General features: G+C 37.1%; 1 protein-coding gene across 1 annotated transcript; it reads left to right on the forward strand.

Moving 5' to 3' along the window:
- Positions 1-457: 457 nt before the first annotated feature.
- On the forward strand, positions 458-20479 carry LOC134817578 (metaxin-3-like). Its single transcript, XM_063826780.1, has 9 exons — positions 458-531; positions 776-922; positions 1992-2084; positions 6581-6679; positions 6805-6888; positions 14634-14758; positions 15104-15198; positions 17494-17561; positions 17728-20479. The coding sequence occupies exons 1-9, from the start codon at positions 463-465 to the stop codon at positions 17836-17838; spliced, it is 891 nt and encodes a 296-aa protein (XP_063682850.1). The 5' UTR covers positions 458-462; the 3' UTR covers positions 17839-20479.
- Positions 20480-20482: the final 3 nt, after the last annotated feature.

The raw sequence follows: 20482 nt of genomic DNA on the forward strand, positions 1-20482 counted from the left end.
AATTAATTAATTCTTATGAGAATTGCTGCTCAACTAAAAAATTGATTATTTGGTTTGATCCTTGTCCAGATTTCCTGAGAAAGGATGTGAATATATATTTAGATAATACCTACATTTAAACTTTCCAGTCTCTGGACTTCTGGAGATTTTACAGAAACCCTTAAATATTTAGTAGTTTAGCAGAATATGGTTCAGATATCAGTAGATAAGCTGGTATAAATATTGTTTCAAAGATGAAGTGCAATATCAAAAGCTCTTTAAAGATTAAGGAACCTAAGTAGTGTCTATTATCCTGCTACGTAACCTGAACTTTAAACTATGTATGATCCGTTGCTCATTTATGTGTGGTTTGTGACATCTTACCCCATGGTATAATAATGTTTATCACTTCATTTTATCTTCTAAAAGTAGACTTGGTAAACTTTATGTGATTAATGAATAATTAATGATTATATTTATAGGATGGAACTTCAGATTTGGCGTGGAGACTGGGGGCTACCCTCGATTGATCCTCAATGTTTGGCTGTGATTGTAAGTAGATTAAATATTGTTTTTAGATAAAAATTTGAATAATATTTTGTTTACCACCACTGCTTGCTCAAGTAGACTTATTTGCTTTTAAAATTCAAGTTAAATAGTGGCTAGGCACTAGTTTTTAGCATAAAAATTGTATTCTTTGCAATCACGATCAATGGGTAATACTACACTCTACAGAAGTCTGTACTTCTACTTGTAACTTTATAAACGTGTCTCTCAATACAAACTTATTTTTCAGACATACTGCAAGATGTGCGGATTTGATGTTCCCATGTCAGCGTGCAGGGGAGACTGGAATGGTAAGAACCTTCCTGTACTCACACTTGCAGAGACAGAAGAGTATCTGACTACACCACAGAACATCATTGGCTATCTAGTATACAAGGTGAATTAAAAAACGTTTTAGTGATACATTTCTTATGTCAGTCTATTACCTTCTAGTTCCTGTTCGTATTCTGATCTACTGTGATCCTATTTATAATAACCCAACAATTTGTTTACTTCTCCTAGTATAGTTTATTATAAAAGTTGTCACTTAGGTAGACTGTATTAAGGTGGACTGTATAATTTGTATGATCTGGAGATAAGCCCGAGTCAATCCTAATAGCACAAAATACACAATTCCTTCGGACAGTGCTTACTACCTGTATCTGATACAAAGTAACACAATGAAACACAGTATCAGTGATAGTACTGTATACTCGTGAGTATCACTATCGAAAGGACCAAAAATAATCATATATCTGAGATCTGTAACTTTTGTGTATTTTGTATCAGGGAAAATTAGATGGGGATACATCACTTCCCCGTAATAAGGAGATTGTATAATAATATATCGTGTTACCTCCTTCGTCCATCTTAATCTTCCTCCATATAATCAGTTCATTCAGTCTTACTCTGTAAATGCCACAAAACCAAATTATAAGCTATTCAAATTGAATAAATAGCCGGATTTAACATGGTAATATTCAGATCGGAATATATTTAAATCTATTGATTGTCAATTTCCTTGGTATTTTAATGGAGCCGTAGTATATGCCACGTTGACCTTTGATCAATTGGATTCTTTTGCAACCTGCATCCACAATCAGTTCTGTATTATAAGAAAGCAGATATTATTATATAATACGCATCAGCCCACAACTTTACGCACATTTTCATATTTTCTTATTTTCATATTTCACTTCTATAATTACTAAACCAAGTCAACTTGTCACGTAATTATAATACAACAAAAACAATATGCTTATTATAAATTGTGTCAATTACAAAATTGGTCAAAACACATTTTTTACAATAATCGAATGCCGTGACACTCAAATTATTAAAAGTTCATAATCGACAATATCAACAGTTTTTTAAATTCTTCAGGATATAACATGTTTCAATATTCTTCTTCAGCACGGATAGTATTGGTAAATGAGTGATCCAATAACTTAAAATTTCTTTTTCAGGAGGTGCAGATGGACGAACATCTGTCCCCAAGAGAAACATCAGAGATTACAGCGATCACATCTCTCATTACTGAGTCACTGTATACTGCCATCGTTAGTGTATATCTATCTTCACTTTCAATCAGATATTATTATGACATATAAACCACTCTTCTTATTTGAGATTAAATAGGGACTGTTAATTTCAACAATGATATCTGGGTTAAGATGATTACATAATGAACCATTTAGAAGCTATTATACTGACCGGTTATACAGTAAATTTGCTTGCTGTTCTGTACACAGATGAAAGAAGTTTTCAGCGAAATGCACGTTTGAGCACCATGTTCTATGATAAAGTATCACATTGAAATCACAGGCTGCGCACGGCGGGTAGATAGGGGATATTAAACAAAACAAAAAGGAACAAAAACACACAAGATACAAGCGACGACATTTTTGTATTAGACATTGAAGACAGATGGTTGCACAGCAATATAAATATTTAAGTGTCAGGAAAAGTAATGTTTATCGCTAATAATATTGACGGACAACAAACACCACGTGGCCTAGTTACGGTAGATCTGACTAGAAGACGATATGAAATATATCATGATTAACCAAGTGTACAGATGGTGAATGAGTTTTAAGTGACTATAAAGCTATAAGATAATATTGATTACAATAAATATATAATATAAATATATAACAAATACCTACCCAAACCACTAGACTGTTTGTAGAAAGCACTAGCTGTATCCATGGCTCCAAACTTGACCCCCCTGACACTCTCACTCCTGCCCAGCTGACACGGCCCACTCAAACTCCCCTCATACTGATACTTCAACACCTCCACCCCACCACACCCCACCACCACCTCCCCACGCGTACGGGACACACTCCATGTCAGCTGATCAGGTTGTTCTGGTACGTTATGGAGCTGCTGCTGGTATTCAGCAGTACAGGGGGAGTAGGTGTAGGAGTTGTCGGAGAACCGGAAGTATAGGGAGGATATTTTGTTGTTTAGTTTGTTGTAGAGTTCAATGTGCACGATGGAGTCTGTGGTGATGGTGGTAGTTTTAAAGAGGAGAGGTTTTAGGAGGAGGGTGTGGGTGAAGGTTGTTCCTTTTTCTACTTCTTTCCAATCTGTAGATGGTGGAAGTGTTAGCATTTAGTTGGTTGACGGCTGATTATAGTGTGTATATATATGTATACTGTATACTGTACAGTGTATAGATGTACTCAGTTTTAATGGTTGATACTGATTACTGAAAGGAGCCACCCAATTTGGTCCAAACTGTTAAATTATTTCAAATTATTACTGACCAGGTGAAAGAGTGTTTTTGACACAGTTCATCTTGACTGTGGCAGTTTCTGAAGAGATCTCATCTGTATTTTCTATCCATTTGTCGCTGTTTTTGACCTGGCAACCTCGTTCTCTATCAGTATTCGCTGGTTCTGTATTTACCTGAAAAGGTGTTGGGAATGATAGTTTAACATCATGCCCCTTCCTCATAATGAATCAATTCGTTTAACCATAAAGTGTTTATGCGAGAAAAAATGTTATATATCAAGAGATTCTTGTATGTATATAAAAGAAAACGAACCCATGTGACTGCCAAACAGCCATTAAGTTGTAAACAAAAGTTAACACAGTCGTCTTCAGAGGCAATACTCGCAGCATCACTAGAAACTTGTCCTTCATAGTCTCCCCCAGAGAGAGAGGTTCCTTCTTCTCTGCACTGGTTGTAATCTAGGAGAAATGGGGTTTAGTTTGTGGTATTCCTAGGAAACGGAGACTCACCAACATTTTGCCACTCACTGCAGAAACGTTGATGCAGCAAGTTATGATAACAAAAAGTTTATTTACAAAATACAAACTTTTAGCTGATACCAAGACTTCTAGTATCCTGGAGTTGGGCACACTGCATTTATAAACTCTATCTCCTGCCACCTTCTCTACTTCTAGAACAGTTTTCTGTGTTCCCTCAGAGTATGAACCTGATGTCTCTGTTAATGTTGTGTCTCCTGGAATTACTGAGTTTATCTAGGTGGAACAGGAGCCATCTCCTCTTTCTCATTCTCAATTGTCAGTTATTAATGAACTTATATCTATAATAAAAAGTGAATTAAACATTAAAACAAACTTTAAAACTAAGTTTACTATAACAATAAATGTATGTGTCGGTTAGTATGTTGAGAGCTTTTAGTGTACTAGTTTCATTGTATCATTTTAGTACATTGTAATAAAATATAGTGTACGTATAATGGCAGTATATAAATGGTGTAGTACCATTAAGTCGTATTTACAAAACATGCTACGACTTATTGTGTCGCTAAGTATGGGGGTACATACCCAAAGTCCAGGACGCTGTTTGTTCAGACTGGATGTTAGTTATCACACAAGAGATAGTCGCAGTCTTCCCCACCACCACGAAACCATGGTAGGCTTCTATAGTTGCTGAGAAATTTCAGATATTTATTTAACTGCTTATCTAAGATACGAGGTATTTACCAAGTTTGAGACTGAGTGATTTTTAGAGAACTTAGCGGAGAATAAACGGATTATGTCATGAGGTGTGGACGTTAATTGTGGCACAAGAAATCACTAAAAATAATCCAATCTCATAAAATATCCAATCCAGTGGAGAATATTGGATAAAGCTAACAAAAACTAACGCCTTCTTGTGTAGTGATCACATTTCTAGTGACAACAACAAATTAAGCACTATATGCTGAAAAACTACAACTACAATTATCAAACAATTACCCTGTCCAGGTCTAACAGAAGAAAGCTTGTCGTTATACACTGACTCAACTCCTGTCCAACCAACAGGACCTCTTCCTACAAACAATGGCTCCCCGATAAAATCTACATCATCATAAAACTCCCATACTCCATTTCCGTCTATCTTGTATCTGGACATGTCGTTGTTGAAGGCTCTGTCAGCTAGATTGCTGATAGCTGCTGTTATCTCTAATGTTTTGTCTCCTTGTTGGGATGCAGAGTAGTGTCTTCCTATCGTGAGCTTGCCTACAAAAGAGGGTATACTCTTTGAGTTTGAGAATCATACACCCCAGTTCAGTAACAAAAAACAACGCTGCCACTATCACAAAACTGTACAACGAGAAATACGAAACAGAATGATGCTCCACACAAGGCAACAAAGAAACAAGTTAAATGGCAAAACGGAAGTGCTATATTATGTAGTATTGCAAGTCGATAAAAGAGAAATGGTAGTAAAATTTTGAAATAAGAATCCTAGGTCCCACATAAGAACATGTACCTGATATATTCCACTTCACTTAAATTAAGTAAAACAAATTCAATGTAGTCAGGTAAACATGCGACTCTAGAGCTTTATTCAGATCAATTTGGTTCTCTGAAGCTTATTGTAAAATTAATCTGTCCCTCGGATTATCGTCAAGTTTCCACAATCAGCGAGTAACACCGCGTGTAACACCTCGTGCATCACCACGTGCAACACCACGTGCAACACCACGTGCAACAACTAGCAAGTTCAATCAATAATAAAAACACTGAACACTCACGTTTGTTCCTGATACAGGAAACATCAATAGAGACCATCTTAGCCACATAAGCAGTCCCGCTATTCACCGTCCAACCGCTCGACTTTTTGTGGCAGCCTTCTAAATGGGCCCCATAATGGCTAGGATTACTACCAACCAATGTGACAGCTATACATTCCGGGAATTCCAGACAGTGGTTGACACATTGTTCCTCTGTTTGTAGGATAACTTTACCCAGGTCCCCTCCCAAGTAATCTGTACCGGGGAATCTACACGGGTCGTATTCTGCGATAGTAGTTGTGAGGTGGTATCTGATCAACATCCTGTATTTTATTTAACTTTGTAATTAACCTTTGTAATTGATATATTATAGGGGCTGATTAAGTTAATTAATTAGGGCGATACTTGCTTAGTATATCTACATATAATATGTATTAATATGAGAAAACAAGGATACATATAAATAAGGTATCGATTCAGAACGTATCGACCGTCATTTCCAATGAGTCATATTGAAGAAAATTCTAAAATTAAAAGTAAAAGTAGTTACTTACGATGAGAAAAAGAGATGGTAAACAACTTGAGGATGAAGATAGCTAAATGTAGCATTCCATTCATCCCGTCATAAATACTTCCTGGAGCACATAATAATATTACAACTATGCCGACATACCAATTCTCTGCACTTTTTGATTCTGTACTGCCGACATTGCACCACAGCGTAAAATACGGTAGTTTACAAATTAGGAAATTTATATCTGTCCTATAGAAAAACGGAACCGTCCTATAAGACAATAGAACAAATACAATAAAACTCACCTACAAGTGGAACATGCAGTCAAATATAATTAACCATACGAACACTGCGTATGTAAGACAAATATTTGCGATATCATTGCTGTGCTATGTTTGTTTAGAGCAAAAATGGTTTATCGCAGTTTTATTTCCGCAACAGAGCCAAAAGCATTCATGGAGTTCATTTTCCATATCATTTTCCTCGTTAAATATCACGTGCTTATTGTTAACTTCTAGATAACAATTCTAATCTTCTATATCTTTTCACTACTATCATATTTCAGATGTTTTCACTTTGGTTAGAAGAGAGTAACTATCAGAATGTTATGTTGCCCTACTATAGGAGCGTCTTCAAACTTCCTTATTCTTTTCTTAAAGCTGCTGTGAGTTTTTATTCGCTCAGATTTCATATTTCATGCTCTTGATCTTCTATTTTTCGGCCTTAAAAGAAATTTGAACTATAGCCATTAGATAATCTTATATAGTTGATAATGTACAAACTTTTCAGCAAATGAAGAGATTCGTTAAATGCATGATACTTGCAAGATACAGCCTGGACGATAACGTGGAATTGCCTGAGATAGCTGCCAAGGTAAGCTAGTTATATCTCATTGATTCCCAGAATCCCAGTGACAAACTCACAATTTGTGTCGCATTCAAATAAAAAGGTTTTGATTTTAATCGTTTAAAAAGAGGAGGTGTTCTAGCAAATGTGTGGGCGAAATTGCGATTATGTCGCTTTATGTCGCGCGAGGTTTATTTCTCAAAATTGTGGGTATGTCGCTTTTATTTGGATCCATAAATAACGAAAAGTTACTTGCGTGCGCGTATTTTTATATAGATTATAGCGTTACATATTGTAAATTTGTTGAGCTCCTCGTAGGACGGCGGCTTAGGCCGCTTAAGTTTATAAGAATACCCCGGTTCGAGCCTCGCTAGAGGTCTTTTTTTTTGGCATTTATTGATTACTTTACTACAATTATCAGCAGAGCACCTTAGTAATACACTTTATCAGATAAATTATACTGTTCGGACTTCAGCTAGAGAAGACTTGCCTTCAAGAATTTGTCCGGAGAAGGCCTCGTTCACACTGGAACATGTCAAATGGCAAACGGAGTTATCTGTTAATGGTTTTTTTGTTGTTTATGGTTAGAATTTAGAATGGAATCAATTTGATGAGGATCCAGAGTTAATTACCTGCTAGGATTAATAAGTCAGTTCTACAGTTGAAGAGGTCACTTTTTCAAACTTTTAATGGAGAAATTGGCTCGGAACTTCATTCCTAGATTCATCACTTTCAGTTAGTAACTACGGTGTACCATGGAACCAGTTAAAGCATCGGATCAATTCAAAACATTCACATCCCACATTCTTAGATCTACATCCTTTACCAAAACCAGTTTGACCACTTAACTTTTCATTACTAATTGCAATATTAGATGCGACAGCCTGTAGCCAGGAACAGTACCTTGAGATTTCGACCGTAACCGGACCATTTTTACCGTTACCGGACCATATCATCTCCATCTTGTGGCATGGTTCCCAAGCCTGATAGTAATACATATGCACTATGGCAGTATCTAGTATATCCTGAGCGGTGGAGATCTATCATTGTATTGGTGAAAACTTCTCTCAATAAAGCACTGTTCGTTACCTGTTTATTAAAGGTATTTCCAATCAATATCATGTGTGATAATTCCAGCCTATATCTATTTTTCAGGAATCATAAACAATAGTCAATATACGTTAGTGAAGTGTTAAGTTTTCCACCTCAACGTCAGCGAAAGCTCTAACAAGTCAATATACGTACAATACAATGCCTTCTCCGGGTAGTCTTCTCCTGACAGTATTATTTATCTATGTAAACTCGCGCACGCACCTACCTTTTTAGTTAGGGAATAATGCAAAATGTCTGGGAAAAAATTTGCAACAAGCTGATTTTTACAGGAATGTGTTTTCCATAGTGTCAGGAACCACCCCAAAGAGTTTTCAATCTGGATCTGTTGAGCAAAAAAAGTTACAGCTAATTTTCTTCAGGCGCGTATGTCAGCCGGAGGACCGCACTCGTAACTATCGTAATAAAGACCCCCAGGAACACCATAGGGAGTGAAAAATGACCGCAATAGTGACATTATGTGGGGCGAATCAGTGCTTTAGGGTCGTCAGATCTTTACTTATTGAGATAATTTCATTTTTATAGGCTAACCTCTCAAAAATTTACTAAAATTTTGAAATTTTACTTAAATTTGGAAATTTAGCAAAATTGTTATACAATTAAAAAATTGTCTAGTTATCAGTATTTAAATTCTAAAATCTACTTTCAATTGTCAATTGATCCTTATATTAGTATAGTAAATAATATACATATCACATCAAATTCTGTAAAAAAAGGTCCTGAATTATTAGCATGTTGTCTTTGATTGGCAACTATTTGGTCACTTCTGGCTATCCCATTTCCTCAGAGTTGTTTGATTCTCCTGAATCGTCCTGTCTTTCGGGTGCATTAGTGCAACTTAATCCATGACATTGGCCACATGCAGGTAGACATTTAAAGCCATACTTCCGGCAGGAACACCTTAAGTACTTACAAGGGTTCTATTCTCAACCTCCACCGAGCAATTGCAGCAAATGAGGTTGAGCATCCCTGCCGGGGCACTCGCAGCTTTAGTCGGGATTGGCCGGTAGTATTCTTCAGAACTCATCTCCCATCCATAATGTAGTGGATTTAGACTTGCAGTGTCGAGTGTCACCCAGTTATGGTACTGAAGATATGATCTTAATATAATATATATGCTCAGTTGCAGAGGATGTAGACGGTGGTAGCCTTGATGGGTTGAGTTTTTTCTTTGCTATCATTCTACTGTAGCTGAGAAATCTGAGAGTTTCAAGTGCCTTGGTTTTATCTCCATAGATATGTTGAAACAAGGAGAGGCCAGCTTCAATTACTTCATTTGTTGAAACTCTCACAGAGAGTAATGATGCTAAATGACCCTCCTCATGAAAAGAAACTGAAGTTCGAGATGTTATCGTCGAACAGCCGCACAGCTGCTCTTTGGACAACTTATCATGGTTTCATTTGCTTAATATAAGATTTTATAAGAGCAAAACGGTTACATGACTTCGATCTACATCTGTGTGGCTTAGATGTTGCCTATCTTTGCAGCAGCAGGTCGAGGTCAGTACTCCAAAGCTCTACGGCTGTATCTTGAGCAGATTACCGTACTTGAGATCCAGTATGGGGCACTAGTCAAAACGTTCAAGGTCGTAGGTCTGCACACAGTTCGATATAAATTATAATGAACACGAGTGGTCTGGTGTGTGGACAGACCTGACGATCGAACAGCGACTAATGAAGGCTGCAAAGTCATCAGGGGGTTTGTCTGGAAGGAGAATGCGAACTCATGAATTTGCCCATAAGTTATGGACTGCAACGCTATCGTACTCAACGGCTTGTTTTCGCATCTGAACGAGAGTCTACACTGGAGGAAAGCTTGCAATATGAGCTCACAGCAATGCCGATGAGTCTTTTTAACAATGAGCAGATGATGAGAAAGGCAAACAAGGCAGCCCTTGGGCAATACCTCAAGAATGTTGTTGATTGTACTGTGACATTAAGCAACCCATCCTCTCCATTAATAATTGATGGTGGATGGCTACTCTATCAAGTTACCTCGTTCACAGGCTTTGAAACATACGGCGACATAGCTAATGAATACCTTAAGCTAGTTCCGAAATCCCAACAGCGGAAAGTCATTGTTGTGTTTGATGGCCATGCCCGATCAACAAAAGATCATGAGAATCAGCGAAGAATCAAGGCATACTGCTCTGATATAGCTATTAAAAGTACTACTGTGTGCACAGTTCCGATGAAAAAACTGTTCAGCAACTCAAAGAACAAGCATGAGCTTATAAAGCTTCTTTCAAACGTTTTTACAAAACATGGAATTGAAGCACATGTAGCTACTGATGATGCTGATACCATGGTAGCTAGTAAAGCTTTAAACTTTTCCTTCTACGAAGATGTTGAGGTAAAAGCAGAGGATACTGATATACTTTGCCTCCTTATTCATCATTTTACTGAGAATCACAATGAAATTGTGATGACGACAAGAAACGGCTTACACTCGATCAGTAAAATAGTAAATGCTCTTGATGCCAACATAAAACGCATATATTACTTTTTGTTCACAGTTTCTCAGGATGTGACACGGTCAGCAGTATACATGGCTTTGGTAAGGTAAAGATATTGAAAAAGGCAGTTTCTTTTCATGAGGAGGGTCATTTAGCATCATTACTCTCTGTGAGAGTTTCAACAAATGAAGTAATTGAAGCTGGCCTCTCCTTGTTTCAACATATCTATGGAGATAAAACCAAGGCACTTGAAACTCTCAGATTTCTCAGCTACAGTAGAATGATAGCAAAGAAAAAACTCAACCCATCAAGGCTACCACCGTCTACATCCTCTGCAACTGAGCATATATATTATATTAAGATCATATCTTCAGTACCATAACTGGGTGACACTCGACACTGCAAGTCTAAATCCACTACATTATGGATGGGAGATGAGTTCTGAAGGATACTACCGGCCAATCCCGACTAAAGCTGCGAGTGGCCCGGCAGGGATGCTCAACCTCATTTGCTGCAATTGCTCGGTGGAGGTTGAGAACCCTTGTAAGTACTTAAGGTGTTCCTGCCGGAAGTATGGCTTTAAATGTCTACCTGCATGTGGCCAATGTCATGGATTAAGTTGCACTAATGCACCCGAAAGACAGGACGATTCAGGAGAATCAAACAACTCTGAGGAAATGGGATAGCCAGAAGTGACCAAATAGTTGCCAATCAAAGACAACATGCTAATAATTCAGGACCTTTTTTTACAGAATTTGATGTGATATGTATATTATTTACTATACTAATATAAGGATCAATTGACAATTGAAAGCAGATTTTAGAATTTAAATACTGATAACTAGACAATGTTTTAATTGTATAACAATTTTGCTAAATTTCCAAATTTAAGTAAAATTTCAAAATTTTAGTAAATTTTTGAGAGGTTAGCCTATAAAAATGAAATTATCTCAATAAGTAAAGATCTGACGACCCTAAAACACTGATTCGCCCCACATAATGTCACTATTGCGGTCATTTTGCACTCCCTATGGTGCTCCTGGGGGTCTTTATTACGATAGTTACGAGTTTTTCAAGTGCGGTCCTCAGGCTGACATACGCGCCTGGAGAAAATTGGCTGTAACTTTTTTTGCTCAACAGATCCAGATTGAAAACTCTTTGGGGTGGTTCCTGACACTATGGACAACACATTCCTGTAAAAATCAGCTTGTTGCAAATTATTTCCCAGATGGTCCTGTATTAATGTTAATTGTCCCTAACTATTTTGCAATATTTAGGTTCAAATTTGTGCGCATAACCATAGTTTTGAAAAGCGACATACCCACATCTTGAGAAGAAAACATCTACTGTTTAAAAACTTTTTTGTAACGCGCAGTATAAGATTTTACTGATTATCTGCATAGACTGCATAGCGCTCACGCGCGTACGTCCGCAATATAAGCGCGCTAGACTGGCCGAACGTACACTCGATCGAATTGTATCAAAATATTGGATCCGAAATTGGAACTCAAACTTCAAGTACACTTCTACGCTATTTTTACAACTGGAAAAAATCCGAAAATAATGATAAGAAACAAGTTATGGAATACTTTTGCTTGTGTATATGAAACGCAAGATTACAAATCTTCGTCCCATGCGCACAATAGGAAGTACTAGTTGTCAGCTTATTTCTTGGAAACGGGAACTTAAGTTAAGAAGAAATGATATTGAAGAACCAAAACGGGCGGAAGAGCAATATTATACAAATTAAAGATAAATGTTCTAAATATCCCTGAAAGTGATAGCTTCAAATCGTTACAGATTTATGGACTGCTCGAGAACAGAGATCAGGCTAAAATTTTAAACTTCGGCCCAGTCCAAGACAGAACAATGGACATCCTGCCATAGCCTGAACGGAGGGTGGACAACAAAGATATCACGCATACAAATGGTGAACATTCAGGGCCAGTGATTATCCACTTGCACTTGGTTATTCTGAATGATCCATGGCGCTGGCTGAATCGAAATGATTAAGATTGTCAAGACGTCTCGTATGTAAAACTAACTAGTTACGGTTGGAGATGAGTGTGAGATTTTTGAGGCGTTAATTTTAGTCAAAAATATTAGACTTCTGAATAAACCGTACATGCTGTAAATTATCTTGAACCCTGACAATAAATCCAGAATTGAGGTCTCTGATGATATGGGATTAAAGTTAGGCAGTAAAGCAGTGAATTTACAAAAGGTAACCTTTAGGTTCCTCGGTAAGACTGTTTAGTGTATGCATTTACACAATGAAAGAGGGTATAATACTAGGTACTTCCTAATGAACTGCAAAAACATAGACCACAATACGACACACTTCGCTAATAAAGGTACAATTTAAGGTTCACAAACAGACCAAAGAAGCGAAGGACGTGACAGATCACTATTCACTAGCCAGTACGCAGGTGGTAATCAGCATCATGAGCTAGTTGTGAAATGTGTGTAGATCTGGTATTGTGAAGCTAGCCTGAAATTTCAATGATATGTTGATTACCGCGACGATCACCTGCTACACTGATGGGTCACGCACAGACTCAGGAAGCGGGGCTGGTTATATTATCACCACTGGTAAACATAATACTAGTACTCTAGAGGAAAAATCATTCAAGCTTCCTGCCTATCATCCTGTCTATCAGATAGATATGTTAATTACCCTGATGTTTATTCAAGCGGGCACCGAAGGAAACTGGAAAGCTCTGAAGATTCAGTGGAGATTCAACGTTTTGAATACGACCTAAAGTACAGATAACCAATTTTTCCAACAGTTCGGTTTGGCAACAAAAGATTCTAGGTACTTCCTAATGAACCACAAAAACATGCACCTCAATACGACACACTTCGCTAATAGAGGTACAATTTAAGGTTCAAAAACAGTCCAAAGAAGGACGTGACAGATCACTATTCACTAGCCAGTACGCAGTTGGTAATCAGCCTCATGAGCTAGTTGTGAAATGAGTTGCGAAATCGATCTTGTAGATCTGGTATTGTGAATCTAGCCTGAAATTTCAATGATATGTTGATTACCTCGATCTTTCAAGCGGACACAGTGATATAATATCCCCAGTGTAGCGCGACGATCACTTGCTACACTGATGGGTCACACACAGACTCAGAAAGCGGGGCTGGTTATATTATCACCACTGGAAAAAATGATGTTAGTACTCTAGAGGAGTCAATTACCCTGATCTTTATTCAAACGGGCACCGAAGGAAAGCTCTGAAAATTCAGTGGAGATTCAACGTTTTGAATACGACCTAAAGTACAGATCACCAATTTTCCCAACAGTTCGGTTTGGCAACAAACGTTAGATGAGAATCAACGTAAACAAATAAATTTCATAAAGAATATTTCAAATACAGGACGCTGTTATGTTAGTAGTCAAAAGTTACAATTTTCATTGAGATTAATATAACGAAAAACCAAATAAAGAAACTTTACGTGTCAATAATGTGGTGATGGACACCTTACACAATTTGAAGCCTTAGTAATATGAATGAATATTTTTAGCTGCAGCATTAACTGCCTCCTAGTGTGAGCCTGTATGGTTCTAATATATTATATGGTTACAATAATGACTTTAATAAACAGTACAGCGAACCCATGCGTTACAATAACATGACATGCGCTTATATCGCTAATATTAACGGAGCAAGTTAAATAGGAAATATTACCTCACCGAGGAGAACAATAAGCTGAAGCTCCAGAGCTCCGTTATAGTTGGGAGCAGGGAGAGCAGGGAGAGCAGGGAGAGCAGGGTAGCTAGTAGCTAGTAGCTGGTACCCTCGTTAATATGTATAATTAGAAGCTACTTTGTGCCTTCTAAATATGAGTAATCAGTTAAGGGGTGTCGACTGTGGGGTATCATATAATATACTGCCGTTTAGTGTGTGGGGTACTTGAATCATATAATATACTGCTGTTTAGTGTGCGGTTAGGAACATAGACCAATATATAGACGCTTAATGTGGTCCGTGATAATATTATGTCACTCTCAAACGACATTTAAGCTTTTATCATATATCCATTTTGATATATTGTGTAAAAACGTTTAAATTACTGTTCTGAGATGTATATAAAAATTGCTGGAATGCAGATATTCGGCTGCCTATTCCTTGTAATGTCTCCTAACCTTCTCTTAGCACCTCCTAAAATCCCAAATATTTCAGTACCTAAATATTCCAGGTATTTGAGTCGAGCAAGAGGTGCCTACAAATCCTGTCCACGAAACTGGGCAACAACCAGTTTATATTCGGAAATGTTCCTTCACAGCTTGACGCCTACATGTTCGCTCATCTGTCTCTCATCAGGTGACGTGTTACACCTTCGTCCTTCATACTTAGTACTATCATTCGTGTGAATATAATAGTGAATATAGCGGAAACACAACAGAGTTCACAACATTTTCATGTTCAGTTCTGGTAGATCTCCCAAACTTAGTAATTAAGCTTAGATTGCTCCCTTAAAACGGGCTCCATAAAACGGGCTCCTTAAAACGGGCTCCTTAAAACGGGCTCCATAAAACGGGCTCCATAAAACGGGCTCCTTAAAACGGGCTCCTTAAAACGGGCTCCTTAAAACGGGCTTCTTAAAACAGCTTTATTACATAACACTTAGATGATACGTACACGTAACACGTTATACAAATTCCACAGGTCATGTCCGATGAAGTCCCAACTTAAAGACGATCTGGGGAAGCTCACTAACCTTAATGACTATACTCTCCGAATACACAAGAAATACTATCCAAGTAAGTTTATTTGAATAATTACCCATTTATTGTAGTAAATCATATCAATACAGAATTGGGGAATGCTATGACCGGCTGAAAATCTCAGAAAATATGTCCCGATGTATAATACATCTGTATTTTAAAAGACTGCTGTGGAATGGAGCTAATTGACACTAAAATTCGGGATCCTATACATATGAAAACACAGGACTTAGACCGATTTAACCAACCCGCCGCTCTTCTACTATTAATTTAGGAACATCTTGTCCAGAATAAAGGGATAAATGAGCATATTATCTAAGTACTGGATAGGAATAGCGATCACAGCCAGCTCAGGAAGGTCGTATGTGAATCATAATCATATTCATGATATTGGTTAACTAATTACTCGTATCTGCTTTCTAGGCTTATTTATCACGCAGAGCGGGCTCTGGCTCCACTAACGATCTGAGAATCTCTCCCTCAATAATAGTATAGAATTCTCTCATTGTACTTGGCTCTTACATTACAATTCATAAATTATGAGTCGTTTGAATAATTCAACAGTTAGTCACAAACTTGTGATTTCGTCAGTGGAATCACGCATGGGCCAATATTATAGATGATATTAACTAATATAATATAATACATAAATATACAAGCTACAGAACACTGTGAGCAAATAGTCTAAAATCCATACCATATAGATATAGATCTTGTATTTAAAACTAAGGCTTGGAATCTCAGTAAGAGCAGATGCTTGTGAAAGCTTAACGATTTAATGGCACATCATCGTTCTGTAACATTAAATTGAGTTCCATGATGTACTTCCCGTCTGTTTAAGTGTAATTTTTGTAGTTCCTTTAAAGGAGGAACTACAACTCAACAAGCGCTCTGTTTAGTCCTGAAGGATATATATATATTGTATAATCAATAGTGATAAATAATAGTAATAATTAACTTAACAATAATTGATACAAATTAATTTAATAATGAACACCGTAACTGCAAGAAGCATCAGGACCCATGTGCTAAGCTACTTTATAAATGTATCGCCTCTGCCGGCCAACAGAATATGATAGCGAAATAAAAAGAATTAACTGATGCTAGGTATTTGGAACGCTCTTTATCGGGGTGTTTCTATTAATCTATAGACTATACCGTACACTTCTCGTTTCTCCCGCGAAAGGCCGGTAAAGAGAGGTTTTACTGTATCACGAAAACTTCTACTTGTCCTCATGGCTCATTGACAGCTCGAAGAAGGCAAAAAAAGATCAGAAAGCCTAAAATGTCAACTCGTTCATTTTAATGCTCTTCGATCCGTCCCACATTGATCCCGAGCTGATCATTATGGCCCCCAAATATCCTGCTGCAAGAACCTGTCTTTTTAATTCACAACATCCGGATTGCAATCCAACATAATTATTACCGGCTCTTGCCCATGCCTGACGCTTGTATCTAGATCTTACCTTTGCCCGTATCTTACTCTTTTTGATTTTAGCCGACCCTGAAATATTGGGGTGATTTGATGTATCTCACATAGCGAATGAAGCGGTATGCAGAACAACACAGTAGATGTTGGAAGGTGTATATTCACACTTGCTTCCTACTTCCTAGCTCTTCCTTGGTATCCATGGTCTTTTCTTGCCTTCTTCGAGCTGTAAATGAGCCATGAGGCCAAGTAGACGTTTTCGTGATAAACTTTACCGGGTCTATCGAGGTATAAAGCGTTTCATATACCGCATTAAGGGCCATTTAATACAAATGTATTGTGTCGTATAACTATTAATATTACTATTGTGATTGAGTACAGTCCGATAAGTACTTACATCACCCACTAAATGCAATATGAGCTATGATAAATCACATTTTTGCACAATTAGGTCTAATTATTGAGGAAAAGAAGAGGTAGATGGTAATCCAGGTAGGCCGGTTCAGATTAGCACTAAAATTTTTTAGATGTTCACAACTAAAGATATTTGATATACAAGAAAGGTGGTAAAAAGTGGTAAAGTGGCAAAAAGTGGCCTTAAGACACGTGGAAAAGTTTGGAAATGTTGGTCAGCCATAAAGGACACCTATTAGGACTCAAAAACGTCAAAAATCCTTTGTTAGCTTTGTGTGTCGGCAGATCGATTTTTTCAGACGGATTTCCCTGTACTACTACAAAATATGTATCTACCTAGCCTGGCGATATTATATATTGTTCAATAATAGAACCTGACATTTTAACAGTACTGACTTTTGGCCTCTCCTGTAACATTAAGGGGACTGGCATTTTATTCATTACATTTTTACACAGTCTAATGAACACTTAACAAACTGTATTTTCAGAGCTGTACAGATTGTACACACCGGAAGACATGCAGGAGAGAATAACGTCAAATCAAATGTTACAACAGGTTAGGGCCCTCATTGCAAATTAATTAGAAACTAAACCTATTAAATCCAAAATAGAAGTGGACGTTTTTTACATTGAAACAGTTAGATATTAGGGCTAGGCACTTACTGTACTTACTAATTACCAACTGGTTTCTAGATCTAGTTACTAACTGTACCCCTATACAGGTAGCGTCAGTAAGCGCTGTAGTGGTACTAGCTGCAGTCTTCATCTGGTTCAGATCACCTAACAGACTGCTTATCAACGAACAGAGACTACGCGAGGAAGATGTCCAATAGCAACTACAACAATAAAGGATGTCTAATGTTTAGTAGAAACTAGAGGATGTCTAATAGCAAGTAAAGGATGTCCAGTACTAGTAGGCACAAGACGATCTTGAAGATTAATAAGGAGAATTTAAAATGTTTAATGAATACAGGATTATTAATTTCGCACTAATGACACTAATGATAGGTGAGAAATATTATATAATATTAATTAGGAGCATTGATTAATATTAATTAGGAGCATTGATCAATATTAATCAGGAGCATTAATTAATATTAATGAATTGTCCACCGTCAGGCCATTACAACGGGCCCTTTGATACCATAGTCCTGTTATCACTAGCAGTTCGACTCTTTATATTTGTATACAGTACGGAGAGTGAACGTGTAAGATTTTATCATGCGTGTTTTGAACATGGTCAAGCCAGAAAATACAGAGATTCTGAAAATACAGAGATTCTGAGATATATCGGAAATAAATAACACTGAATATGACACTACCAAACAGAAAGCCTCAATCCCGTACACGCTATCAATAAGTTGACTCGCCTGGGGGTCACGCGAAACTCATTATTCTATATTGAACGTACGTCTATTGTAGCTTCAGTTTTCTAAACCTTTGAATAATTTCGATTAAATTTAGGAAATAATTAAAGCTTCAGTTTCAACCACCCAATGACCTTGCCTTAAAACCTATTATAGGTATAGTCAGTAAGTATTGGTAACCAATTTTAGCGAGCAGGAGCCTATAATAAACCCCGAATCTAAGTTGTAAAGGAATTTAATCGATCGCAAAATGTTTTTGAATTAGATAATTTTCCCGCAGCTGAATTACCTGTTCTAGATTATGATCTAGGTTTACTCAACGTACGTACACAAGAAAATTGTCGCTAGGAGGTAAGGATTAATGCACCATTTGAAATTCTGGTCTCAATTTGATCCATCATATCCAATATTTGATTCACGTTGTTAATAAGGAATATCATAGATGTTTTGTATATCGTCAATTCAACAAGGAGAATGCACAACTCGTTGATTTATGCGACACATAACATAGTTACATGTGATAAATCACATATAATATGTAATTAAAGCGACATATTACACATGATAATTCACATATTGCACATGATAAACCTGCTCACACGTCAGTGAATGATGGTATGTGGCATTAGTGCCATTGTTTAACCCGAGTATCTGTTGTGAAAAGCACGCTTTATTAAAAGTACGCTCAGACACCCACTCACACACACTCTCTCTCTGGCACAGTATCTACGAAACCAGGTCACTCACAGTTCAAATACACAGTGTATTGTGCGAGGTTGTGTCTTACTCGTGTTTTAGTTACTATTTAGTACCTACTTGTTTTTAACACCGTATATGTGGGTGGAGTGTGATAGTTGGTGTGTTTTAGTGTTTTAGTGTACGTTAACACTTTATAGGACCGGTTAGTGGGTGGAATATAACACTTTATAATAGAGCAGTCTAGTGTCAATCATTGTGTTTGTTCATTGGTTCTACTATCAAACGTTTGGTTTGCTTTGGTTTCTAGAGCTACACGCCACATATGTCCAGGTTCATTATAATATATAATGGAGGACTTCTAGGCAATGTGCTTGGTTGTGGGACTACTATCAAACGTTGTCTGATGGTAAGTACTAATTTATTCATGTTAAGTGGCTGTGTTCAATTCCTATAGAATTATCGGGGTTGTTCCTTTTTCGCTTCACTATCCTGCTAGTCTTGATGATGCTTGTGTGATATTATATGAAGTGTGAACTGTGAAGGGTGTGATCGTGTGCACCAGCACCTCATAATAGAGCAGTCTAGTGGCTGTCTTGTCATTTGTTCATTGGTTTTTGAGAGTGTTAACACTCGCTCAGTGCGGAGGAACTATGTGGTTTGTGGTTGTGTTTTTTATCGTTTAGGGAATCTTCTAGGATAATGCTCGGGATATTTTACAGACTATCTTTTACATGGCTGTCTTGATTATGGTTCTGTTGAATTAAGGAGATGTCCCAAATTTCACTGAGAGGGGTTGAACTGTTTCTTCTTCTAAGGGCACTATTCTTCTTTTAATTATAACGTTTGACCTTAAAGTAAAACGATTCATCACTAATTAATCGAACAGAGAAATAAAATCAATCAAAGTTCTCATACTGTACGACTAATAAACTACCAGCTGCTCTTGCAAATCCTTTCCAATTATATTATTCTGTTTTTAATAAATATAAGATACAGTGCGTAAATGAGTGCGTCATCACCTACGTTAGTTGTAAAATACTGTTGAAGTGTGGACGATACTAGATACAAGATAATGTTGTCATAAAGCTTTTGGGAGGAAATGCAGGCTTCGTTATCAAAATACATTTTTTAGAGTTGAAAATTTTATATTTTTGTGGCTGCGGTCCGATTACTATGAGTTTTATTAAGTTATTACACGTTAGCACACATTATGACTTCCTTTCCGTTCGGCCATGCTTCGAGTTGTTAAGCCAATTTTCGTGTTAAGCTTTCATTTTCTTATTACATTAGTTAAGTTATTAAGGTTAAATAGATACAGTACATGTATCATTTAGGCTGTTGTGATGGTTATTTTGTACATTTCCTTACATGTTTGTAAGTTTTGTCATTATATTTGTATTTAATGGAAGTT

This window comes from Bolinopsis microptera, chromosome 6 (assembly GCF_026151205.1).
Source record: "Bolinopsis microptera isolate Bmic1 chromosome 6, MBARI_Bmic_1.0, whole genome shotgun sequence".
NCBI classification, from domain to species: Eukaryota; Metazoa; Ctenophora; class Tentaculata; order Lobata; family Bolinopsidae; genus Bolinopsis; species Bolinopsis microptera.